General features: G+C 42.8%; 1 protein-coding gene across 11 annotated transcripts in view; it reads right to left on the bottom strand.

Annotated features, from left to right (window-relative positions):
- The window catches only part of WNK1 (WNK lysine deficient protein kinase 1), a 195,346-nt gene that overhangs the window by 33,373 nt on the left and 134,701 nt on the right, over nt 1–27,272 (bottom strand). For 10 of the 11 annotated variants that reach the window (XM_053251646.1, XM_053251639.1, XM_053251637.1 and 7 more), the window contains 7 exons: nt 26,794–26,956; nt 23,712–23,828; nt 22,197–22,343; nt 20,869–20,926; nt 20,322–20,459; nt 17,974–19,418; nt 15,184–15,267 (listed from right to left, as the gene is read on the bottom strand). In XM_053251646.1, the coding sequence (XP_053107621.1) occupies nt 15,184–15,267; nt 17,974–19,418; nt 20,322–20,459; nt 20,869–20,926; nt 22,197–22,343; nt 23,712–23,828; nt 26,794–26,956 (2,152 nt within the window). The remainder of the gene's footprint in view (nt 1–15,183; nt 15,268–17,973; nt 19,419–20,321; nt 20,460–20,868; nt 20,927–22,196; nt 22,344–23,711; nt 23,829–26,793; nt 26,957–27,272) is intronic. The other variant, XM_053251641.1, reaches the window with a different exon arrangement.

The raw sequence follows: 27,272 nt of genomic DNA, 5'->3' as shown, positions 1-27,272 counted from the left end.
CTCTGATAATTCTGCTAACAAATTTAATGTAACACAGTACCAGAGCTCTGCAGTTGTGTTCTTAAGCCATAGCGGTCAACAATAATTTAAGATACACAGAGAGCTCTCAAAATAGTTTCATATGCATCATTTTAAAAGACTTTTTTATTGCATCATTATTTGTCAAATTTGTACACCGTCCCAAACTTTCATCTCTGGGCGGTTAACAATAACGTAAAACAAGTTGAAATATACACAAAAATCTTAACACAATTTAGGCAATCTAAAAATCAAAAACAGATTAAAACTTAAAAACTTTAAAAGCTGAAAAAGCTTGGGTGAATAGGTGGGTTTTCAAGTGCTTTTTTAAAACTGGCAGAGATGGGGAGGATTGTATTTCAGCAGGGAGCGCATTCCACAGCCTCAACCGAGAAGGCCCGTCCCTGTGTGGCCACCAGCCGAGCTGGCGGCAACTGGAGATGGACCTCTCCAGATGACCTTAATGGGCGGTGGGGCTCATAATGAAGACGTTCTCTTAAATATCCAGGGCCTAAGCCTGTTAGAGCTTTATAGATTACAACCAGCACTTTGTATTTTGTCCAGAAACCTATTGGCAGCCAGTGTAGTCAGTTCTATCAATGAAGGGGTGATGTAGTCTCTCCAAGATGACCCAGAGACCAACCTGGCTGCTGCATTCTGTACCAACTAGTGTTTCCAGACTACAGACAAAGGCACCCCTGCCCCCCGCAATAGAGCGCATTGCAGAAGTCAAGTCTGAAGGTTGCCAACATATATACCACTGTTTTGAGGTCGTTCATCTCAAGAAATGGGCACAGTTGGCGTATCAGCCAAAGCTGATGGAAAGCACCTCTGGCTACCGCCTCAACCTGAGATACCAGGGAGAAGTGTGGATTCAGAAGCACTCCTAGAATACTTACTTGTTCCTTTTGGGGAAGTGTGACCCCATCTAGAACAGGCAGATCAAAATCATCTCTGGAGATCTGACCCTGTACAATAAGTACCTCCATCTTATCTGGATTCCGTCTGTGTTTATTCTCCCTCATCCAGCCCATTACTGCCTCCAGTCAGGCATTTAGGGAGGTTATATCATTGCCTGATGATGCTGACATGGACAAGTCGATCTGGGAACACCCCACACCAAATCCCCTGATGATCTCTCCCAGTGGTTTCATGTATTATTATTATTATTATTTCGATTTCTATACCGCCCTTCCAAAAATAGCTCAGGGTGGTTTACAAAGAGAAACAACAAATAAATAAGATGGCTCCTTGTCCCCAAAGGGCTCACATTCTAAAACAAAACATAAGATAGACACCAGCAACAGTCACTGGAAGTACTGTGCTGGGGGTGGATAGGGCCAGTTACTCTCACCCTGCTAAATGAAGAGAATCACCACGGTAAAAGGTGCCTCTTTGCCCAGTTAGCATGTAGATGTTAAAGAGAATTGGAGACAGTATGGAGCCCTGAGGGACGCCATACATAAGCTCAGATTTCGAAGAGCAACAGTCTCCAATCGACACCATCTGGAATCTGAGAGGTAGGAGCAGAACCACTGTAAGACAGTGCCTCCCTCCTCTAACACTCTCAGACGTTCCAGAAGGATACTATGGTCGATAGTATTGAAAGCCACCGAGAGATCCAAAAGGACCAACAGAGTTACATTTCCTCTGTCAATTCCCAATTGGAGATCATCCACCAGGACGACCAAGGCAGTCTCTACCTCATAGCCCACCCGAAAGCCAGTTTGAAATGGGTCTAGCTACTAACTTTCCTCCAAGACTGTCTGGAGCTGAGAGGCCACCACCATCTCAATTACCTTGCTCAGCCATGGGAGGTTGGAGACAGGCCTGAGGGATCTAATGCAGGCTTCTTTAGAATAGGTCTAATAATTGTCTCCTTAAGACAAGGGGGCATTTTGCCCTCCCTCAGAGAAGCATTTATGATTTCTACCAGACCTCCAACAACAGCCTCCTTGCTAGACAGAACAAGCCATGTCGGACAAGGGTCAAGAGTAAAAGGGGTAGGCTCATCGCTCCAAGCAGCTTGTCCACATCCTCAAGAGTCACAAACTGAAACCGATCCAGCAGAACCATATAAGAGAAATTGCTGGATACTTGCAATTCAGACACCGCAATAATTGTGGAGTCTCCATCTAAGTCGGCCTCTATACAAGGTATTTTGTCTGCAAAGAACTCATTAAAAACATCACAGCAGGTAACTGATGGCTCCAAATGAACTGTATTTGCTTTTGATCAATTTCCCCCCAGTTCATTTTTATTCCCAGCCTAAGAGGTCCAGGGTGTATTGTACATGAGAAATCAGGGTAGCTTTGGAGGTCACCAGCCAGTCATCTAGGTAAAGAAATATGGATATGCCCTGGGTCTTCAGGTGTGCCTATGATTGCACCTACGCACTTTGTAAAGATACAGGGTGATGTTGAAAGTCCAAAGGGTAGAACTGCGTATTGGAAGGTTCTTGAACCAGAGTGAACCTCAAGAATTTCCTGTGTGTGGGCCTTACTCCTACATGGAAGTAGGCTGCCAAGTTGTGCCACAAACCATTCTTCCCTTGCTAGTAGGGGAAGGATGCCTTGTAAGGATGTCATATGGAATTTCCTCACTTTCACATATTTGTTCAATTAGAGTAAATCCATAATAGGACAGAGTCCTCCATCCCATTTGGGAATTTGGAAATATCTTGAGTAGAAACCTCTCTCCTGGTTCTTCAGAGGAACTGGTTCTATTGCCCCTTTTTGTAGTAAAGAGTGGACTTCTTCTAAGGTAAGAGTTGAGTGGGTATATTTTATCCCTGAAAAAACAAGGAGATTGGTAAATTCGATGGCATAACTTGTTACAATGCTCAACACCCATGCATCCGATGTAATGAGATGCCAAGCATGGGTAAAGGGAGCAAGCTGTATAGGAGAAGGGGAGAATACCTGAGATACTTTGTGGACTATGGTGTCCAAGTATCTGCTTTGATCGATCTTGTATCTTTGACCTTTATAGCTATCTGTGTCTTTGGTTATATGGCTTTTTCAAGTTGTACTTGAGTGACATTTTATAATCCCTCCTGTCTGATTGCTTGTATTGGAACCTTTGTGTGCCATAAATTCTGAACTTTTGTTGGATGGGTTGGAAGTGCAAGTCCTTGCTGATGTAGATGTTAATGTCGATGGTGCATCCCAGTATGGTCTTGCTGAATTTGCTAAGACTGTATGGGTAAAGATGCTGGTTGCAATTAGGAACTCGCTAAAAAATCATACACAGGGTCTTTGACTTCCTGTGTTGCTACCTTCAAACCTGAACCCAACAGTTTTGCCATTTCAGCTACCTGTATCCTGTAGGACTTTGTTTCCTAGGTAGGCAAATCCAAAGGTGAATTATGTATGCATGCATGCATGCATGCATTTATCTATCAATCATTTTTATACCGCCTGATATGTATATCTCTAGGCGGTGTACAAAATTTAAAATATTTAAAAATCACAAATTAAAATACATGACAATAAAAACAATAGAATAAAATTATTAAAACTAGTTTTAAAAATTATTAAAATTAATTCTAATTAAAAGCCTGAGAGAACATGAGGATCTTGAGGTTCTTCCTGAAAACAAACAGAAAAGGCGATGCTTTTATTTCAGCAGGAAGCTTATTCCAAAGCCCTGGGGCAGCCACAGAAAAAGCCCAGTCTTGGATCACCACCAAACGAGCTGGTGGCAACCATAACTGGACCTCTCCAGATCATAACAGGCGGCAGGGATTATGACAAAAGAGGATTAGCAACATTCTTATCAGGAGAGAGATCTTAGGGGTTTTCCCATTTTGACCGATTCCCCCTCTGATGAAGAGGTAGAATAATATTCACCCTCTGAATGTTCTTTCTTTTTCTCATGTGATTTCTCCACTAGTGGAGAATGAAGAACAATATCCAGATCAGGCTCAGGTTGGCGAGTATGACCAGTAGCCTACTGCTTGTCCTTTTCAGGATGTACATTAGGAACCCTTGGTCTTTTGAAAGAGTAGTAGATTCTGTTGAGTGTCCAAGATCTTTACTGGAAGAACTTTTCTCAAGATCACCTCTCAGTTGCATGGACTTCCACATCCTGTAATCATCAAAATCATATGGAAGTCCAGGAAAGGGTAGATAATAAGAGGTCTCAGACAATACAGAGATCCTTATGTAGCCCGAGTCTAAAGTTCCTGAAGAGCTCCAATAGTCCATAGGTCTTGTCATGGATTAGTAATGTGGAACAGAATGGTGATACCTTTCTCTCCAGGAATAGAACATCAGGGTGTTATTCTCACAGAAGAAGCTGAAGGAGTCTTAGGGACTGGAACAATTTCTTATTCTTCATCCAGTCTTCGGGACTGGAACAGTTTCTTATTCTTCATCCCCATCCAGTCCATGCATAGAAAATCTTTTAAAAGTAGAGCCTGATGGAGTGGTAGCTGTGGATCCCACCAGAGATCCTAAATAAAGTAGGTTTTTCATTTACAATTGGGAACATCTCCCTAGGAGAGAGATGCCTTCCCCGTCACAGGAACAGAGTAATTAACGGAATGAAACATTCGTGAGGCAAATGGCGCTGCGGTTGAGAAAGAACTGAGGAGAAGGCGCTCTCCCATCAAAAATAAGCCATGCCGCACATATGATTCGGCAGAGCTGAAGAGTGCTTTATGGAGCTATGAAATTCTCCCGCTGGGGTTACTGCACAGGTGCAGAACCCATTTTGCAAGGGAACACGGATTAACCTCAAAAGATCAAACAAATCACCCAAGCCATATTTTGGCACATCAGTTTGCTCCTCATAATTGTGGGAGGAGAGCTGGTTTTGTGGTAGCAAGCATGACTTGTCCCCTTTGCTAAACAGGATCCACTCTGGTTGCATATGAATGGGAGACTACATGTGTGAGCACTGTAAGATACTCCCCTTAGGGAATGGAACCACTCTGGAAAGAACATCTGCTTGCTTGCTTGCATGCATGCAGAAGGTTCCAAGTTCCCTCCCTGGCATCTCCAAGATAGGACTGAGAGAGATTCCTGCTTGCAACCTTGGAGAAACCACTGCCAGTCTGCGCAAAGACAATACTGAGCGAGATGGACTAAAGGTCTGACTCAGTATATGGCAGCTTCCTATCTTCCTATAAAGGAGTAGCAGTAGTAATAGAAATATAACCAATATTATGCAGAAGAAAAGATATATAGTCATATTTCTAATCTTTATCACTTATTCGGTGTTAGATGTTTTTAGTTTTTTGGACACAATCCATGGCAAATCTGATGTGCAGATTTGTGTTCATTCTCAGTGAGTAAACACGGACAATACTCCTGGCTTATTTCCTTAAGATCACCCTGATCTTAGATAAACAAGATGAAGCAACTGATGCAGCAAACCAAGAGGCAACGGTAATTTATGTTCTGATAAACACATTTTATTTTACATTGAACTGGATGTTTAGTGCTCATTTTTAGTCAGATGTGGGGTGAAATGTTTTCTGGAAAGTTTCCCCATACTTTATTTTTCCACTTCTAAAATTTAGCAGAAAAGTTTCCACTTAAAATTTCGTTGGCTGACATCCAGATTAACATTGCGCACATGCAGCAATGTGAGTTCCAGACTACCACGGCACTGTCACTTGAGTGGGGGAAGGGGAGACTTCCATCAATCCCTTCCCTCTCAAGCCCACATGACCCCGAGGGACATACTTTTGTGAAACTCAGTAGGCTCAAGAGGGAAGGAAAGACTTCCCTGCACAAGTGACAGTGCAGTAGTAATCTGGGACTCACAATGCTAGTCCAGATGTCCAACATTGTTTCATAAAATTCATTAGTAAGAATGAATGGATACCAATGTAATATTAGTCAAGTTCAGCAATTTCAAATTTGTAATTAATGTTTTTCAGGTTATTATCCCTAAAAGTGTGCAAGGAGGGATATGTATTTTATTGATTTCAATTAAAAAATTTATTTCCACATAAAGCTTTGAATTTGTTTCAGTATAACAGTTAAAGCAGTGATTCTCAAACTTGGGTCCTCAGGTGTTATTGGACTTCAACTCCCATAATCCCCAACCAAAGGCCACTGAGGCTGGGGATTATGGGAGTTGAAGTCCAATAACACCTGAGGACCCAAGTTTGAGAATCCCTGAGTTAAAGCATGTGAAGTGTCTTTATTGACCCCGCCCCCTAATCACAGGCATGATGCCTTACAATCAGCAGTCCAAGAAGGGAGATATCAAAAAATCCCCTACAATGAAAGCACTTGTCTCTGCAAATCAGGAGATATTGAAACAATGGCTCATGTGCTCCTTTACTGTCAATTTTACCAAGATATATAGCGTAAACATAAAACCCCCTTTTATTCACTGCCCTCCAGGTTGTATAGATTCTTTTTATCTTGATTATATTTTAACTGACCAGAATGACCTGAGATCTTTATAATGTGGTTAAGTTCTTTTTAATAGCCAATAAAATCTGCCAGGAGTTCATTAAGAAACATGGTTAAATGATATTTAACTATGTGATTAACTACTGTATCACAAACTGTAGATTATATGTAGGTGTTGTGTTATTGTTGTTGGGCTTCTGTTTGTAAATTGTGCTGGTCTGTGATCATTATAAAGGAATTGATTGACCTCCCCAATCAAATATTTCAGTTTAACTACTTGAAGAATATTAGAGATAAAGTGAGGGGAAATTAGTATGGTGGAGGTGGGGTTTTTTTAACCTGTATAAATAGGTCAGACATGCCAAATAAGATCATAATCTAGGGCATCAGAAAAATTTCTATAGTATTTTTTTTTAGAATGCAAATGTTATGCAATGAGTAAATTTGTATGGGATATTTTTCTAGATTTTTGTTCAATTCATCCTCCCCTCCCCCCATAAAACCCACATCTCTGTTTTCAGGATTTGCCAGGGGCTTATACCAAAAACAAACACAGAGCGCTGTGGTCGCCAGGAGACTAGTTTATCATCAAGTGTGCTAACCAATATTCCAGATCAGTGCCACAACTCTTAACTGATGTAATAGACAGGCTGGCCCACATACACTTGATCAAGATGTTACTGTTTGTTTTGAATTAGAAATGGTCATAGCTGTTTGGTTGGTATAAAGGTAAAGTGTGCCATCGAGTTGGTGTCGCCCAGAGTCAACACCCATGATATCTCCTCCTGGATTGCGTGAGGGATTTGGGAATAGGAGGCCCTGTTTTACAATGGTTCCACTCTTATGTCTTGGGTAGATATATGGTGACAGTTGCTTTTCTAAAACAGGAGCTACTATATGGAGTCCCTCAGGAATCCATTCTGTCACCAATGCTTTTTAACATCTACATGAAGCCGCTGGGTGAGGACATCAGGGGATTTGGTGCTGGATATTATCAATATGCTGATGACACCCAAATCTATTTCTCCTTGTCATCAATATCAGGAAATGGCATTAGTCTCTTAAATGCCTGCCTACGAGCTGTAATGGGCTGGATGAGGGATAATAAACTGAAAGTGAATCCAAGCAAGACGAAGGTGCTCATTGTTGAGGAGAGTCGTAATCTGCAAGACGGCATAGAACTTCCTGTTCTGGACAAGGTTACACTCCCCCAGAAAGAACAGGTCCGTAGCTTGGAAGTGCTCTTGGACCCGTAACTCACACTGGTGTCTCAGGTTGAGGCTGTGGCCAGGAGTGCTTTTTGCCAGCTGCGACTGAGTCAACAACTCCACCCATTCCTTGAGGAGAATGGCCTTAAAACAGTGGTACATCCGCTGGTAACCTCCAGGTTGCACTACTGCAATGCGCTCTGTGTAGGGCTGTTTCTGTGTAGTTTGGAAACTTCAGTTAGTCTAAAATGTGGCAGCCAGATTTGTCTCTGGGGTATTCTGGAGAGACCACATTAGGCCTGTTCTTAAATAGTTGCACTGGCTGCCGATATGTTTCCAGGCAAAGTACAAAGTTCTGGTTATCAACTTTAAAGCCCCAAATGGCTTCACACTGGGTTACTCCTGAGAAGGCCTTTCTCTACAAGATCCCCATTGTTTTTAATGGAGCCATTTTGAGGCTTCAAAACACAAAATGGTTGAGGTAATTTCCAGCCTCCCCCAACCTGCAGAAACATGGAGGTAGACATGTTCCCTCCAGATATGCCAAGGTCAGGTGTCTTTTACCCAACCACAGGTACGTGAATCTGTGGATATCGAGGTCTGCCTGAACTGATCGGAAGCTTCTGAAGATGCTGTTAAAAGTTTTCTAGAGGCATCTGGCAAACTGCTGTTGGAAACAGAACCGTGGACTAGCTGGACTTTGTATACTCCAGCAGGACAATCCTTGCATTGTGTTTTTATTTTTGTTTCCATTATGACTTTAATTTTACTTTCATACACAGGAAGCTGCCTTATACCAATTCAGACCATTGGACCATCTAACTCAGTACTTAACTGGCAGTGGCTCTTCAGAGTTTCAGCCAGGAATCTTTCCCAGCCCTATCTAGAGATACCATGGATTGAACCAGGAACTTTCTGAATGAAAAGCAGCTCTCCATACATTTGACACATTCTAAATTTGCCCTCATAACATGCATGTTCTAATTCATTCTGTATTTTCCCTTCCTTGTGCTCTCTAACCGCCCAGAGACTTGAGTTTTGGGGTGGTATACAAATGATAGATAGATAGATAGATAAGTAAATAAACCAATAGCCATATTTCACACATCAGAGCCACATAACTGCTGGATTTGGTTTCTTCGGCTTCATATTGCTGCAACTTCCACCTGTCCCCTCAAATTAGACTTGCAGGTTCAGTTACAATCCTTGTACTGGTCCTTACATCTGACTATTCCCCCCAAAAGTGTTAAAAGACAAGTCTTGCATTTTGACCCATGGATTATACCAGTTTCTCTCTCAAAATTCAATAGTTACCCAGTGGGCAATACAATTAGTATAAAGACCTCATGCACTGAACAGAATCTGTTCTACAAAGAGACATGACTTAAGTTAATTATGCGCCAGTCAAACATCTGAATTAGAGGAAAAACACAGTTTGCTTACCTGTAACAGGTGATCTTTAGGGGAATCCATGGTCACACGCAACTTGGGTTGTGTGCATGCGCAGAAGCTCTTGCGGGAAAAACAAGCTCTTCATGGTGCTCTCAGGCCTGCCATTACATGAATGTGGCATTGTCAAATTCGGCAGGAGAGCACCACCCCCTTCAGTTCCTGAGTGGCTCTTGCGTGGAGCGAAGATGGAGAGGTGAAGATGAGTCAGGTAAGTACTTTGGCTGTTCATCTTTGTTCATCTCTCTCTTTAAAAATAAGCATCCTAGAAGTGGGGTAGGTTGGGTGAATGTTGTGAGTGACCTATTTATCTTTAAGGGGATTTTAATGTATGGATTTTTCCTAACTTCTGCCTTTGCCATGTGGATAAAAAGTGGTGAGTAGCAGGGAGGGGGGGAAATGACAAATGATATTTCGTGGTCCCTCACAACGTGGGTGGTTAGCAAACTCAGCAAGGTGGAGGCAGGAGCTAGGATGCAGTTACAGACCCTTTTAAAGTACCACCTGACCAAAGCTGGCCTCAGCTGCCAAATGTCTAATGCACAGGGCTTGACAAAGTGTTGATCAGAGGACCAGGTGGCGGCTTTGCAGAGGTCCCGCGACATGTGTGCCACTGAAGTGGCTATGACTCTTGTAGAGTGCACTCTGTTCTAAGAGGGATTTTTAACCCCTTGTTGGTTACAACAAATGAAAATGAGTTCAACAAATCCATGTGACAAACGTTGTCTAGAGATCAGTAGACCTTTATGTTTGACTTTGTAGGCGACGGAATGGATTTGTCCTGTCCAAGTAGTAGAGCAGAGCTCTACTGACATCAAGGGAGTACATGGATTTCTCAATGATGGTCGAAGGACTCGAGAAGGTAGGTAGAGTGATATCTTGCTTTAGATGAAAATCAGAGATTATTTGGGGCTTTAAAGAAGGATCCAGTTTAAGAACAACTTTATCAGGGGAAAAAATTGTATAAGGAGAATCAGTACATAAGGCAGTGAGATCGCGGATTCTCCTGGCCATTGTGATAGCAATAAGAAAGGCAACTTTAGGAGACAGGGACTTGAGAGAAGCAGAAAAAGAGGTTCAAAGGGAACTTCGGTGAGTGAGGGAAGGACTAGAGATATGTTCCAGGGTTCAATGTGGGCTCAGACTGGACGAAAAAGGTTATTGATTCGCTTTAGAAAATGTTTAGATTCTAGGTGAGAGAATACTGTTCTACCATCCCATCCTGGGTGTCTTAACAGAGAGGGCCACCAGATGCACCTTAAAGGAAGTGTTGGAGAGGCCAAAACACTTTAGTGAGGTGAAGTAAAGGAGGATCTGACAGAGGCATCTAAGAGGCCAAATCCTTTAGATGCAGCAGAGAGAAAAACGTTTCCACTTGCAAAAATAATTTGACAAGTAGATTCTTTCCTTTCATTTAAGAGGGCTGAATCAAGAAGCTGGGCCTCCAAGCTGTCAGACAGAATCTGTGCGTCAGGGTGGAGTTTTTGGCCTGAGTTCTAAGAGAGCAGATCCTGGGGAACTAGGCTTGATTGGGCCACCATGGGGTTACAAGGATGCATTGAGTCCCCTCTTGTAAGATTTTGACGAGGATCCTGGGAAGAAGGGAGAAAGGAGGGAAGAGGTTAAAAAAGGCATCCCATCCAAGGTAGTTGAAATGTGTCTCCCTTGGGGTTTCTTCCCACAGCAGCCCTGGAGCAATACAGGTTGCACTTTTTTGTTGTGTTTGGTAGCAAAAAGGTCTATTGTAGGAGTCTTCCAAAGCTGGAATATTTGAAGGAGGCAGAAGTATTCAATTCCCACTTGTGTGGCAGGGATCGATTGATGTCCTTGCTGAGGGTGTCTGCTAGAGCACTGACGGTGCCCTTAATATGTAAGGCCACTGGGTGGATATGGTGGCTTATACACCAGTCCCATAGACGAGAGGCCAGGTGACAAAGGGAGCAGGAGGCAGTCCCACCCTGATGATTTATGTAGGCTATTGCTGTTGTATTGCCCAAGAGTAGTCAAACTACTTTGTTTTTCAGCAAACTACTTTAGGGCATGGAAGGCTGCCAGGAGTTCCAGGATGTTTATGTGGAGAGGGTGTTGTTGAAGGGGTTCATAGACCTTGGGTGCAGAACCCCCAACTGTGCCCCCCCAGCCCTTCAGAGAGGCATCCGAGGTAGTTGTGAGACAGCATCGGGAGTCTGAAAGGCATGCTGGAGAAAAGGGAGGCCGGTTTTGTACACCAGCTGAGATATTTTAGAACTGTACAGTTTGAACACTTACAGAAAGCAGAGTTGGAGTGTTCTCATGTGAAGGCAAGCATACGTGACAGTGGTGGTGCAAGAGGCCATATGGCCCAGGAATCTCTGTATTGTATGAGCTCTCTGGTGAGGGTTGACAAGGCTGGAGGAGATCAGATTTGTGATAGAGAGCTTCCTGTCCTCTGGAAGGTATGCTCTGTCTCCAAATGTAGAAGGGCACCAATGAAGAGTATTTGGTGCTGGGATTTCGACCAGTTTACTTGGATCTCCAAACAAGCTAGAAGATCCAGAGAGTAATCAAGTTGTGAGAGAAAGGAGTCCTTGTTCTCTGATGTGAGAAGCCAATCGTCTAGTTAAGGGTAGATCCGGGGGGCTGTGGAAAAACCAAAAGGGAGTACTCTGAATTGAAAGGCTTGGGTGCCCAGAGTAAAACGAAGGTACTTTCTGTGTGGTGCCCGTAGTCTGATGTGCAAATAACCATCCTTCAGGTCCAGGGTTATGAACCATTTGTCTTGCATTGAGAGAGGAAGGAGGAATTTTTTTTTAGAGAGAGCATTCTGAATTGCTTTGTCTTCGCAAATCTGTATAAAACCTCAAGTCCAGGACAGGATGGAGCCCCCCGGACCTTGAAATACCTTGAGTAAAACCTTTTCTCATGTCCTCCAGTGTGACAGATTCTATGGCTCATTTGTGAAAAAGTGAGAGAACCTCCTCTCGGAGAATAGGAGTTGAGTGGGTGCATTTGATCCCTGTGGAGGGTGGAAAAATTCTATGGCATAAGCAATGGTAATTATGCTCAACACCCATGTGTCCAATGTAATAAGACACCAAGTTTCCGAAAAGGCCAGATGGGTGGGAAGGGTTGATAGTCAAGGTACTTCCAGGTGACAACCATCAAACCAACTGCTTGGTCAGATCTTGATTCTTAGCTCTCTGATGTTTCTTTTGTCTAGGCTGGTAGGAATGTTTAGGGTTGTATTTAAATGGCTTTTTGTATTCCTTCCTATCTAAAGACCTGAACTGAAATTTCTGTTTGTTGTAAGGCCTGCAGAGCTGGGAGTAAGACTGTTGAGATGAGGATGCAAATCTTTTAGCCATGTAACAAGAGTTTTTCGTTTTCGCCATAGTTTCGGTCAAATGACTGAAAAGGCCTTAGCCTTCAAAAGGTAGGCTTTCAGTTTTTTCTTTCAAACAGTGAGGTGCTTGGCCGTGCTAAGATGATGTTTGGTGATTTCAGAAGATTGATAACAAGGGCAGCTTTAAATTTATCCTTGAAGTTATCAGGAATGCCAGCCAGGTCTTGTTTCAGATCATCACAAATGGAGAAGTTATACTTAGCCATATAAGCCATGTAGTTGGCTATTTTGATGGCTAGAAAGGAAGAAGGGTAGAATTTCGTGCCCATGGCATCGAGCTTCCTTCCCTCCTTATCTGTCGGGGCAGAGTGTGGCTTGCCCAATTCACAGTCAACAACCAGAGAATTCGGGTGGGGGATGGGTAGGAATCCTCCTGAATCCTACAGAGGCTATCAAAGCATCTACAAGTGGTGGCAGAAGTTGATGGGGCACCCCAGGCAACTTTGGCTGAGTTGGCTAGAACTGGTAACATTGGGAGCGATGTTGGATGCGAAGAGAAAGAGCTAGACAAAGTCATACACTGGATCAGTGACTTCTTGTACAGGTGCCTTTAGTTTCAGTCCCAGGACTCTGGCCATGTTGAGGACTTTTATTCTGTAGAATTTGGTCTCCTAAGTTGGGGAGCTAGAGGGAGAGGCAGCAACATTTTTATCTGGGGAGGGGTCAGATAGTTGTTCTGTTGCAACCAATTCCCCTTGGGATAGGGAGGGGAGGTTTTGTATTCCCCAACAGAACTCAGATCATGCACATCAGACAATTTGGCAGGAGTCGATCGAGAAGGATGCGTAACTGCCTGGTCAGGTGGAGAGGTGATGTTCCACAATGACTTGAGTAGCAGCAGGAGGGGCAGGTCAGTTACAGAGAGAGGTAGGCACAGCAGGCAAGAGGCCTGAGTCCTTGGGGAGGACAGCCTCTAGGTCTCCCTTGAGTTTTCTTGCTTTCCAAAGATGATCATCAAAGTCATAAGGGAGAGCAGGAGAAAGGGGATAGTAGGGGTCTCTGAAACAGCAGGTCCAAGGCACTAGGTGAGCTCCAGTAGTCTAATAAACAGCTAATATGTGAAGAAAGTTGGAATCTTTCACACCATGGAAGATATGGTAAGTGCTTAGGAGTGGCTTGCTTTGGAGAGCCAGAAGTAGTTTTGGGAACCAATGGAAGATTTCCATCCTCATTAATGTTCAGGCCTGAAAGAGTAAAGTTTTTAAAGGTCAATCCCAAAGGGGTATTGGTGGAAGACCACATGAGAGATTCCAAAGACCTGGAAAGATGATCTTGTACAACTGGAGATGCAGCTGTAGAGGAGTGCCTGCTCCTGCTGGATCCAGAATGTATGAAGAGTGCTGGAGAGAAGTCAGGAGAGAAGTCCACACAAATAGGAGAGGCCATTGCTGTTGAGATCAGTAGTGGTTGCGGTGTCTTTAGAGTGGCTGTTGGTGTCAGTGTCAAGATGGCAGTTTATATCAGGGAGCATCGGGGCACACAAAGCATCAATGGTATCGAGGTCAGTATCTGGAGAGAGGCTGACGCTGAAGGAGTCTGAGTCGGTGAAGCAACTTGTCGGCTATGGCAATCCCTCTGTGTGGGACAAGTCTTCAACATCCAGGTCGATGTCGAAGCAGCCTATATTGACATCCAGTGGTGTTTGGAGAATGAAGACAGGGGACTCAAATAATGGTGTTTGTGCTTCTTATGTTGGTAGTAGGAACCAACTTTTGGTAGTGCTGTTTAAATCTTAAGTTTAGTGTCACCGGGCTTCCATCCCAAGATGGGGCATGGAAGGTGGGAGTAGAGGTAGAGTCCAAAGCCACTCTCGAGCCTGAGGAGCAGAGGTCAGTTGACAATGACGTCATCAACAGGATTGGCAAACTAGGCACTGGAGTCAGCGGTCAAAGTGCTGTCTCGTACAGGGCGGTCTGCAAACGAACTTCCCTGCTTTTTCTTGTCTTCTTGGAGAAAGCCAGGCAAATTTTACAAGTGCTAACATTGTGGTTTTCCCTTAAGCAAATTAAACACTGTTTGTACTTGTCAGAAGAGGGCAACGTTCCCCTGCAGGAAGTACACCTCTTAAATATTTTTTCCATGTCCATTAGAGGTACCGAGAAATGGTGAGCAAAAGAGAAGATGAAGTAAACAGACCATGGCTGAAGCTGGAACAACAGAGGGGAGATGGAACCAAAACAAAGTCCAAAAGCATAATTAAAAAAACAGTCCATAGGGACAAAAAGCCAGAAAAGGAGTAACAAAAACTATGTTTCCTCCACAGGAATGAGGAGCGAATGGAGCGAACCGTCCTGAAGCATCTAGTGCAGCAGACACGAAGGAACTGAGGAAAGAGGCGCTCTTCCATCAAATTGAACGATGCCACATGCGTGAGATGGCGGGTCCGAGAGCACCTCAAGGAGCTTGTTATTCTTCCACAAGAGCTTCTGCACATGTGCACAAACCAAATTGTGAGGGACGACCATGGATGATCTTAAAGATTGTACTGATCCTGAGGAAGCACGGCAGCTTAAAACTAATGTTAAAAAAGTTCACAAGTTACCTTTTATTTCTTTGGGGATCTGTACATTAGGGCACAGCATCCCAGAAAAAAGTAGTGTCTACATTAGAAACCATTCTCTGTGTTACTAGGTTTATACAAGAAGAGGTTACTTCAGTATAAAAACAGTGTAGAAAGCAATCATGCAATAGAGTTTTATTTGAACATGCTTATTGAAATGGGGAAAAGGGGAAGCAGATAGCCATGTAGCACCTGAGTTAGTGAAGGTCCCGGAAAGGGTGGCAGCTGCTCACTGGATGGAGTGCCAGCTGGAAGTTCAGAACCTACTGGTAGCCCCTAAGAATGGAAATTCAAGTTCAGTCACAGAAAAGAGAGATCATACATCATATAGAATAAGGGGTATTTCCCTTCATAAGTGCTAATATGGTCATTTTCTGACACCTATTTTCCCCCGTTAAGGAAATTTGTATCCTTTTTGCCTCAATTTATTGATACTGGAATTTGGTATTTGATATAATTTTATATTCAAACTGCTCCTATAATTACTGGTGGAGAAAAACAGTGATCTTGCCATAAAGGCTCATTCTCAGCAGATAGAAGGAATCCTCAGAGGTTATTGCCCCTCCCATTCACTTCACTTCTGCTCCACAGAACATTAATGCTTTTCTTTGGGCGACATGTATAACTGCCACTTGAGCTTCTCCCTCCACTTTTAGGCAATATGCATTGATCATTTATGCCACAGCCAAAGCTTCTTTTGGTAGGCAAATATTAAGTGTCTCAAATATTCATACTCGGCAAGAATCCTACCAAGATAGAAGCATTGCTGTTGTATATCCCATCACAAGGATACCTTCCTATATTTAAGAGGGAAAGCAGCATTGGTTTTGCTATGAAGCTTCATTTCCGGTGGATGAAAAGTATCCTGCCTACCCTGGCTGCTTATTCAAGTATGCCTAGTGGGGGTAAGATGGAAACTTATAGCCAACTTTGTTACCATATTGTTTTCCTCCCCTTCTGTTTGGGTTAGTACTTCATCCCTACAGTTGGTGACAGACAGTTAGCCTCTTAGACTTGATACTTTTTAATTGGAGAGCCTTCTACATTTTAGTCCAAAACGAGGGGTGGAGTAATATATCACCAATTGCTTTATTTGCATGACCCTGACTCAGAGTGAGAGGGAAAGACAATAACCCTGAGGATATCTTTCTCCACAGAGAAAAATACTAATGTACCCCTCTTCCCCCTCTTCTAAGGATAATTTGGGGTCTCAAGTTGAATGCAACACTTGCTGTAACACACTACTGTGAAGAGGCAACTATTCAGCTCATCTCTGTATGAAAAAAGCATGCTGCTCCACATGTCCCAACTCATTTTCCTTAGAAGGGACAACTCAGATATTTGCATGTTTTTACATACAATATATTCCCCTTTTCTACATAAATAGTAGTGGTATCTGTGTAGAAGTGTCACGTGAAGCAGCAGAGCTGTATAAACTATAGTGAATGAACTAGCATATCAAACCATGGTTTCCTGTGTTTGGATGAAAATTGAACAGAAGCTTTAAATTTTCTTCTCTTCTAGAAAGAAAAGATGAAAAGAAGGGGGGATGCACAAACTTGTGGCTCACACATGTAACAACCAAATATGGTTTGCTGTTACATCTGCATTTAGCGTGTGTGTTGTATGTGTGTGTGTGTGTGTGTGTGTGTGTGTGTGTATATGGGGTTTAACTGCATTCATAAAGCTGCTCATTGGCTGTTCTAGTAGAAAGTGTTGGTACATGCAACTAAGGCAAAGGGAGTGGGGGACTCAGCCAGGTTACCAAGAAATGGTTAGATATCAGAAGCAGCAGAATGAGGCACATTAGCCTCACAGTAAAGTTGGAGAGCACATCTCAGCTAATTATTTCCATCTTAATAAGATGAGAATAAAAGGAATGAAAGAATCTAAAAATAAAGTGAGGAATCTCTGAACACAGCCTGAAAATGTAGCTGTCCAGTTTAGCCCAGGTATAAGCCTTTTTAATGGTACTGATCAGTAAACAAAAAGGAACTGATCTTTCACAGATTCAGGTACTACATGCATGTATTGCAAATTCTTTTGGGCATCTTTTCTCCAACTACAGCTATCTTCCTAAAGTTTGTATTACTGGCTCTGTTTATCATGTTATTACAGAAAACACCTGGCAAAAATGTGGATTTGCACTAAAAAGAAATCACCATATTTAGCCACTGATCAACTTTGCCCAGTTTCTAAATTTGTATGCCACAAAGTTGGCCCTCAAGCCCATAAGGAGTCATCTTCATGTTCTCCCATATATAAAAACTGTGACAAACTCCATCCTTCAGCTCAATCTCTTTGTTGGAGCTTGGCCAGTTCCATGAAGAATATCATGAGTATCTTTTAGCACCGCATGTTTTCCACTGCTCAGTCCAAAGTTTAACTGAAGGCTGCAAGAAGCTGCCTTGGCCTGGTCTTATTCACCAGCTAATCTAAGGAAAGCCACTGGGCTACAGTGTGTTTTACCAATATGAAAAATGAAGCTCTTGTCATTTTCACTCATGAACAACCTTCCCACTAGCATGTGTGTATGCATATCACATGCAGCTGCCTATTGCATCTTAAATCTCTCACATATCGAGCTGATGTTCTTTAAACCAACAAAATGCAACAAGTAAACTGCATCTTTTTTCTGGAGTCTGCCTGATGCATTCTGACATTTTAAAGAAATTACTATGCGTTCTTGTCACATGATTTATATGAACAATGAGGAGAACTTTCAAAATTAATTCTCCTCAGAGAGAGAGAGAGATCAGAGTATAAACTATAAATAGCAAACATATGCCATTTGATATATACAACTTAAATATACTATTTTTATAGCCACTAGCTATTTATGTATTCCACACATACTGAGATCATATAGGATCCTTGTCATGATCCAGTGTGTATTCACACTAATGGGTTACATGCCTGTGCAGTAGCCTTCCAAAAAGATGTCAATTTAACACACATTTATAAGAACACTTGGTTCCTTACCGGTGCTCTACTAAGAGGCGGCTTTGATGGAGGGGTCCCTGCTTTAGCTGTTCCTGGTGTAGTGCCGCTTGCTGTCGGGACACAGCTGACTGGGGTGACTGCTTGGCCAGGTGTGACAATCGGTGTCATGACAGGTAAGCCTGCTGAGCCAAGCAACAAGCTGGCTGGTGGTATGCTGGTGCCTGCAACAGGTGCTACAGGTTTTGTGGGTGCAACAGCAGTAGTTGGCAGGCCAGGTATTACTGTAGTCTCCACTATGAGGGATGTCTCCAGGGATGCAGATGGGTGACCTGCACCAATGGCACCATGTTCACTGAAGAGAGAACGCAGTTTTTCTTCCAGGGTTTTTATGTCATCTATGCCAGGTGCTTTTGGCTGAGTGTCAACATCTGCTTCCAGACAGTGGGCATGAGGTTGATTGGGTAGTGGAGCGGGCTGAGGTTGACCATGTATTAAAGTCTGCTGGACTGCAGGCACATTAGCTACTGGTTGTGTCAGTGGCAAGACACCAGGTAAAGGAATCTGGGGTAATACTGGGGTAGAATTTGCACCTGCTGCTGGGGGTAGGATAGTTGAGGTAACTACTGGAGGAATAGGCAGTGGCTGTACCACAGATGGCTGAGAGGTGGAGCTAGACATACTTGATGCTACCACAGAGGGTAAAGGTACAGAAACAGGCAAAGGCATGCCGCTTGTACTGCCCAGTTGTGGCTTTTCTGCTGACTGATCACTCTCCGATCTTGGCTGTAGCACACTTACAACTACCATTTCTGCCAGACTGGGGACAGAGCTACTGGTATTCAACTGAGAAGACTGTGAAACCATGCTTTGTGCCAAGGAGACAGGAACAGATGCTTGAGACACCACAGGAACAGCACTGCCACCACCAACCTGCTGAGATGGTACAGATGGTGCCACAGTTCCTGATACCGTAACACCAGACCCTGTTGCTCCAGTCTGTGGCAATGTTAGAGAAGCAGGGGTACTAATACTAGGAACAACTTCTCCAATGACAGAAGCAGCCTGGGATGCAGCCGTTGATGAAAAAGAAGGAGCACTGATGCTGGAAACTACTCCACTAGCTAACTGTGATCCCGACTGCTGCACCGGTGATGGAGAGCTGGAGCCTGACAAGTCTTCACTCGATGGAAGACCCACAGTCGCAGCTTCTTTTGGCTGAGTGCCAACTGCCTGAGTTGCTGGTACAGAAACACCAGTGGTAGAAGGAAATGACGCTGAAGGAGCAGGAGTTGCTGTTGATGGCAGCCCCTCACTAGTAGTGACAGGGGGGAAAGGTGGCACAGCCTGGTTAAAAATGGGAGGAGCTGTACTAGGTCCTTCCGCCATCTGAGCATGCTTAAGCTCTGAGAATGCTTGTTGCAGGCTGAGTGATGATGCAGAGTGAGAGAGATTCATCCCAGGGCCATGAGATGAAGAAACAGCAACTGAAAAGAAAAGAAATACAGTCAGTTTCTCTGGATAAACATACTGAAGAAATCCAATGCCATACTGGAGTATTCACCAACAAACAGATTTTTGCACAGATCATTCCTCATTTTCTTCCAAAGGGGAAGCTCCCCACTTACCTAGGATTGAGGAACTGAGATGGCAAGCCACTGCTTTGTTCTTCACTTAGGAACATAGGCAGCTGCCATATACTGAGTCAGATCACTGGTCTATCTAGATCAGTATTCTCTTCACAGACTGGTAGTGGCTTCTCCAAGATTGCAGACAGGAATCTCTCTCAATCCTATCTTAGAGAAGGCAGGGAACGAACTTGGAACCTTCTGCTCTCCCCAGAGCAGCTCCATCCCCTGAGGGGAATATCTTACAGTGCTCACACTTCTAGTCTCCCATTCATATGCTACCAGAGCAGACCCTGTTTACCTAAGGGGACAGGTTATGCTTGCTACCACAAGACCAGCTCTCCTCTCATGTAGCTTACAGTTTTCAGTGAAGCTGTCACACATTCATGTAAACTCACTGAGCATTATTATGCACTACTGGAAGCAAGAAGTGCTTGTATGCACTGTTTACAAGATGCAGCTAGGTGTGCCTTCATGGCTGGGAAAACTGGCTTTCCCTGCAGCAGTATAATGTATACAGACTGCTAGTGTCTATACAACAGGCACCTAAGCCAACAAAATAGAATCACAGCATTGCACTCCCCACCCCAAAAAGACAGCATAAATGTATGGTAACCAAGAAGGAGGAAAGGTTCACACAGTAGTTCTTACTACTATAAGTAAATTCCTTACAGAAACAGGCCCAATTTAATTCTCTGGAAACTATATGCATATTCTGTTAGCAACAATAGTGGCCTGTTCCATGAGTGTTGGTTAACTCACCTACATCAAGAAGTTCATTTTCTGATGGAATTGAAGTGAAAAATTTCTGTTCCCGTAACCTACTTTCTGGAACAGGGCTGACAATGAACCTTCTTCCAGCAGAATGAACAACTTGAGTCAGAGAATTAGGAGGAACACCTAAAACAAAATGGAGACAGATTTAGACTGCAGCTGTGTGATCTCTTACTGACTCATGTTCAACCAAGCCAGTGTGGTGTAGTGGTTAGAGTGCTGGAATAGGACCGGGGAGACCCGAGTTCAAATCCCCACTCAGCCATGAAACTAGCTGGGTGACTCTGGGCCAGTCACTTCTCTCTCAGCCTAACCTACTTCACAGGGTTGTTGTAAAAGAGAAACTCAAGTATGTAGTACACCGCTCTGGGCTCCTTGGAGGAAGAGCGGGATAGAAATGTAAAAATAATAATAATAAAATAATAATAATTTTATACAAGAATAATGCACTTCAGTACTGAAACCCTGCTGTGGTGTTTTTACTGGGGTTAAAGCCAACAATGTCTGATTTGTAGGAGAACTCATTAGGGCTTACCTATTCTTTGTGGCAAGGAAGACACAGCATCTGGCTGTTTGAAGTCTCCATCCAATTTCTGCAACAAATAGTATGATTATTTTGCAGGACACCACCACTAAGGTATCAATGAGTATTCAAGATCTCCCACAATAGAAATATTATCTACTGTATGGACTCCAAAAAAGTTTCCTTATTCAGGAGAAGTTATGTCAAATGCCATATTTTTCCAACTGTCCTATAAAACTGTGGACTATTGTATGTTCAAGCCATCCCCCCTCCCCCTGCGTGCACGCGCACGCACGCACACACACACACACACACACACACAACATGCTGGCCAACTATAATAGGTTAGTTAGCATCATAAGTAACACAGCCCAGAAGCAGATCCTTCTGTCCACTTCAACCCAAGGTTGCACCAGCTACCAATGAGCTCTTAGGTCCAATTCAAGTTCCTTTAAAACACTATATGGCTTGAGCCAACCATGTCTAAGGGAGCACTTTTCCTCATATAAGCCCACCCATCTACTGAGAGATGCTGCCCTTATTTAGGAGGTGAGCAGTAGGTACTTAGCAAGGCCTCCAATAGTGGTCCCTCCCAACTCTCTGAAGCATTATCAAATCAACAGTTTCCAGTCTTGCCATAAATACTGCAAAACGTTTTATTTACAAAGACATTCACATGACGTGTATGTTGGCTTGAGTTTTTGACATTGCTATGTTTTGATGGAAGAACTATTCTGATATGCTGTAAAGTTACTGTGTATGTGATGTTATATACAGGCCTTTTGGAAATATATGGTTTTACATACAGTACTGTACATATTTCGCAGCTGTTCTGCTAAATAACTGCCTTGAGCCTATTTGGCAGAGGCCACATAGATATATAAATACTAATATGTTTTAAGGCAACAATTTAGTTAATGCCGCACAGAGATGCACATAATCTATGCTTATAGGCTCACACATTTAAGAAGTCATTACTACAAGATATTACTACAAGTCATTACTACTGCAAATGCTAGTAAAACTGACAGAAGTAAAAGCCAAAGAGCAATGTTAATCGGAATATGTATGGGAGTGGAGACTTTTTAAAAAATGGCAAGAGAAGAAACAAGGTCAATAGGGAGAGGAGAGCGCCTAGGTGAAGAACTGGAAAAACAGTGTTCTCAAAAGAGAAGAGGAGGAAGTCAGAAATTCAGTCTTGCCAAAGTTCAGCTTAGTTGCTGAGACTGCTTTGTAGAAGCAGCAACAGAAGGTAGCACGAACCTGGTGAATGAAAACAGAGGAAAGAAAGTTTTGTGCTACAGACTGATATGTATGAGTGCAGACACTAAGATACCTACCTGGTTCTGTATACTGTCCAAGCTTTGATCACCTTCCGGTTCCCCACTGGCATCCTCGCTGAGCATTTCATCTGCTTTTTCTATTATGTCTCGCACCTGCTCCACAAATGACTCTCTCTCTGTAGCCAAGATGAACTCATTTTGCACCTGCATATAAAATTGGTTGTAAATAAGATGAATATGAATATGACAAATATTTATACACCGCTTTTCAACAAAGAGTTCCCAAAGCAGTCTACATAGAAATAAAATAAATAAAATAAAATAAAATAAAAGCCTCCCTATCCCCAAAGGGCTCATAATATTAAAAAACATAAGGTAGGCACCAGCAAAAGCCCCTGGAGGAATGCTGTGCTGGGAATGAATAGGGCCAGTTTCTCTCCACCTTCTAAATAAAGAGAATCACCACTTTGAAAAGGTGCTTCTTTGCTCAGTTAGCATGGGACAATAAATAAGTTACTTATTTAGTACTTACAATAGCTTTGTCACGTGTCACTCAACAATGGGTAACAATAATCCACTAGAAAACATCAAAAGGCAAACTATGCAGCGCTATAGTAGCTACATATGCACCATAGTCTCTTCTAGCCTAAGAGCAGCTATGGACCCTCAAGAAGTCATAATCATGGGTATACAGCTAATTCAACCAAGACCAAAGTTTAGCACAGGGCCACACCTACATCACACTATATATGCCACTTCAAAGAAGATTGCCTGTTTTGTAGGTGAAGCAAGAGAAAGAGATGGGCAACCTGAACACAATTAACTTTATTCTTAATTAACTTTATTCTCAGCAATTATGGGGTTCTTGGGTAGCTTCCCAATCTGGTACTAGTCAACATTTCATACATCCTTGGCATAAAACAGGAATAAAAACAAATACTTGTCATCAAATTCCAAAGATGGTTGGTATAATGCCCTCCTCCCACAAAGATGGAGTATGCCATTCTTCTTTTTGGCTAGCTTATCTGTTCTGGATCATATGCCTTGACTACAAAATAGTTTAACACAGGGGTGGTTAAATAAATTACAATTCTAAGGATGATCAAGCGCTTCAAAGTTTAGTTTGAGTACATACTAGCCAAAACAAGGCAATGTGGGACTTTTGTCCGCTGCAAGTTATTGTTGCAGAATCTATAAAACAGGCAAAGGCAGGGTGTGTACCACACAGGCTTCTGGAGAGAACAGTTCAATGGGGCAGGCCAGTAAAGGGGAGCCAGCGTGGTGTAGTGGCTAGAGTGCAAGACTAGGACCGGGGAGACCTGAGTTCAAATCCCCATTCAGCCATGAAACTAGCTGGGTGACTCTGGGCCAGTCACTCTCTCTCAGCCTAACCTACTTCACAGGGTTGTTGTTGTGAAGAGAAATCTAAGTATGTAGTACACCGCTCTGGGCTCCTTGGAGGAAGAGCGGGATATAAAATGTTAAAAAAAATATAAATAAATAAAAATAAAAATAAAATAAAATAAAATAAAATAAAATAATTACTAATGAGTCTCCATCTGAGTGGCTTACCATGATAGAGGCTATTTCCTCTGGGTTGTCACCATCCAAGTCAAATTTGAAAGTAACCATTTTTCTATTATGCGTCTCTAGCTGACATTCCACAACTCGATCTCCTTTGTTTGAAACCTGGAAAACAAAATTTTGGTGTTCAAGGTGACACTTAAACAGAGGGGAAGAGAATAAAATCTGCAGATAGAACAGGAGCAGAAAAGGGGTTGGGTGGGGGGTGGGGAGAGACTGCGTGTGCGCACACACTCTCTCTCTCTCTCTCTCTCTCACACACACACACACACACACACACATTACAGGTGAAACTCGAAAAATTAGAATATCGTGCAAAAGTTCATTAATTTCAGTAATGCAAATTAAAAGGTGAAACTGATATATGAGATAGACGCATTACATGCAAAGCGAGATAAGTCAAGCCTTAATTCGTTATAATTGGGATGATCATGGCGTACAACTCATGAGAACCCCAAATCCACAATCCCAGAAAATTAGAATATTACATGAAACCAATAAAACAAGGATTGTATATAGAACAATATCGGACCTCTGAAAAGTATAAGCATGCATATGTATTCAGTACTTGGTTTGGGCCCCTTTTGCAGCAATTACTGCCTCAATGCGGCGTGGCATGGATGCTATCAGCCTGTGGCACTGCTGAGGTGTTATGGAAGACCAGGATGCTTCAATAGCAGCCTTCAGCTCTTCTGCATTGTTTGGTCTCATGTCTCTCATCCTTCTCTTGGCAACGCCCCATAGATTCTCTATGGGGTTCAGGTCAGGCGAGTTTGCTGGCCAATCAAGCACAGTAATCCCATGGTCATTGAATCAGGTTTTGGTACTTTTGGCAGTGTGGGCAGGTGCCAAGTCCTGCTGGAAAATGAAGTCAGCATCCCCATACAGCTCGTCTGCGGAAGGAAGCATGAAGTGCTCCAAAATCTCCTGATAGACGGCTGCGTTGACCCTGGACTTAATGAAGCACAGTGGACCAACACCAGCAGATGACATGGCTCCCCAAATCAACACAGACTGTGGAAACTTCACACTGGACTTCAAGCATCTTGCATTGTGTGCCTCTCCATTCTTCCTCCAGATTCTGGGTCCTTGGTTTCCAAATGAGATGCAAAAGTTGCTCTCATCAGAAAAGAGGACTTTGGACCACTGAGCAACAGACCAGTTCTTTTTTTCTTGAGCCCAGGTAAGACGCTTCTGACGTTGTTTGTTGTTCAGGAGCGGCTTGACAAGAGGAATACGACATTTCAAGCCCATGTCCAGGATCCGTCTGTGTGTGGTGGCTCTTGATGCACTAACTCCAGCCTCAGTCCACTACATGTGAAAGTCCCCAACACTTTTGAATGGCCTTTTCCTGACAATCCTCTCCAGGCTGCGGTCATCCCTGCTGCTTGTGCACCTTTTTCTTCCACACTTTTCCCTTCCACATAACTTTCTATTAATGTGCTTTGATACAGCACTTTGGGAACATCCAACTTCTTTTGCGATTACCTTTTGAGGCTTTCCCTCCTTATGGAGGGTGTCAATGATGGTTTTCTGCACAACTGTCAAGTCAGCAGTCTTTCCCATGATTGTGATTCCTAATGAACCAGACTGAGAGACCATTTAAAGGCTCAGGAACCCTTTGCAGGTGTTATGGATTGATTAGCTGATTGGAGTGGGACACCTGGAGCCTAGACTGTTGAACCTTTTCACAATATTCTAATTTTCTGGGTTGCAGATTTGGGGTTCTCATGAGCTGTATGCCATGATCATCCCAATTATAACAAATTAAGGCTTGACTTATCTCGCTTTGCATGTAATGCATCTATCTGATATATCAGTTTCACCTTTTAATTTGCATTACTGAAATTAATGAACTTTTGCACGATATTCTAATTTTTCGAGTTTCACCTGTACTCTTTGAGTGGTCTTCTGTAGAGTCACACCTATGTGATCTACACCTGCATAGAGCCTTCACCAAAAACTTCTAGAACTAAGCCTTAGGAGTTCTTGTGCAAGCCAGCCCCTATTGAGCAAGTGTGCATACCCAGGTAGGCATGGCCAGCACTACCTCCCTCAATTTGTCATGGCACCACATGTAGCACTTTTGTAAGTAAGAGCTACACTTCTTGAACTAATGTTTCTTGAAATGATATTTCACTGAATACCCTTTGTAATGCATTGTATTTCAATGTGTCGAGCTTTACTTGAATTTTATGGCCTATATATGTTGTGCTAGAAGCTATATAAGTAAACTACAATTGTTAGAAAAGCTTTTTCTCCTGAGTTCATTAATATTTCCAATTGTTAATACTATATTCTGACTCAGTACTGAATGGAAAGCTTTTTTTTTTAAGAAGAGAAAGAGAGAAGCCCACCACAACTAAGCCATCCTCCTCCCATACAACAAGGCAAGTAATGTTTGTGGACAACTACGTTTGGGAGGCTTAATTACAAGATTGCTTTGGAGTCACAGCCAGCCATGAGATGAGAGGTGTGGATTTGCTCATTTGCAAGGCAATATGCCCCATTTCAGAATACAAAAGCCAGCTTGTACTTCTCCTTAAGGGAGCTGGTCAAAAAATTGTACTAGCTGTTCTCACAGGAAATATTGATATAGTGACATAAAGGCTTGGCAACTGATTATCCATGGTTGAAGGGCTGCAGTGTAACAGGACTTTTATCCCGTGAAGTCTAGCTTGCAGCCTTCATGACCCACAGGGGCAAAGAGAGGTCTCTGCCTATTCCTAGATTGGGCTGCTATAACTACCAGAGTTGGGAACAAGGTATCAAAAAGAATCCAGACCCAGTAAATATTTGAGGTGACATGATATGGGTGGGGGTCGGTGGCTTGCCCTAGGAGCCGACATGCACACACTTATTTTTAAAGATGGAAGTGAGATGCTAACACTGAATGCATATAGTTGCTTTTAAAAAAACGAAAAGGCATTGATCTACTCTGGAGTTAGCCAATATCAGAACTGGAAATTGACAACAGCAGCATAGGGAACAAATATTCATTTGTCAGGAGGAGATTAGTATGTACAGAAGGCTCTGATTTAAAGCACAATCACAACATTAGGTAACTCACATTGAGAATTCTCAGTTTTGGACGTGTAGTCTTCTCATGGCGAGAGCGGCTGCGTACTGACTTTCGATGCTGCCGTTTTGTAGTCCTTCCCTCATGTCTACCACTAGATGCTGGAACATTCTCGTTACAGTCACTTAATCCTGAAGCAACATCTGAATGTGCACTTTTAAAAAAGGACATTTGCTCAAGTCAACAATATTTCTATCTTCTAAAGTTTTAACTTCTAGCATCACTCCATCAAACACTTGAGTGAACAACATGCATTAAAATCTATCACAGCATGCAATTAAAATCAAGAACTCTTCTGTACTAGTGAAATTGTCTTTGAAAAACAGTTGCTTAAACAGCTCTCTTGCATGATACTAAGAACTAAAGGAAAAGCATAGCCCCTACTTGATAGGGTGTTGCAACAACTAAGGTGTAGCCTGGGTCAGGACATTATGCAAGAAGCCAGCTATATGACTGCTCAAGGATCATAT

Source organism: Hemicordylus capensis, chromosome 5 (genome assembly GCF_027244095.1).
Source record: "Hemicordylus capensis ecotype Gifberg chromosome 5, rHemCap1.1.pri, whole genome shotgun sequence".
Taxonomy (NCBI): Eukaryota; Metazoa; Chordata; class Lepidosauria; order Squamata; family Cordylidae; genus Hemicordylus; species Hemicordylus capensis.
The sequence above is the reverse complement of the archived record's forward strand: the minus strand, read 5'-3'. Positions and strand labels throughout refer to the sequence as shown.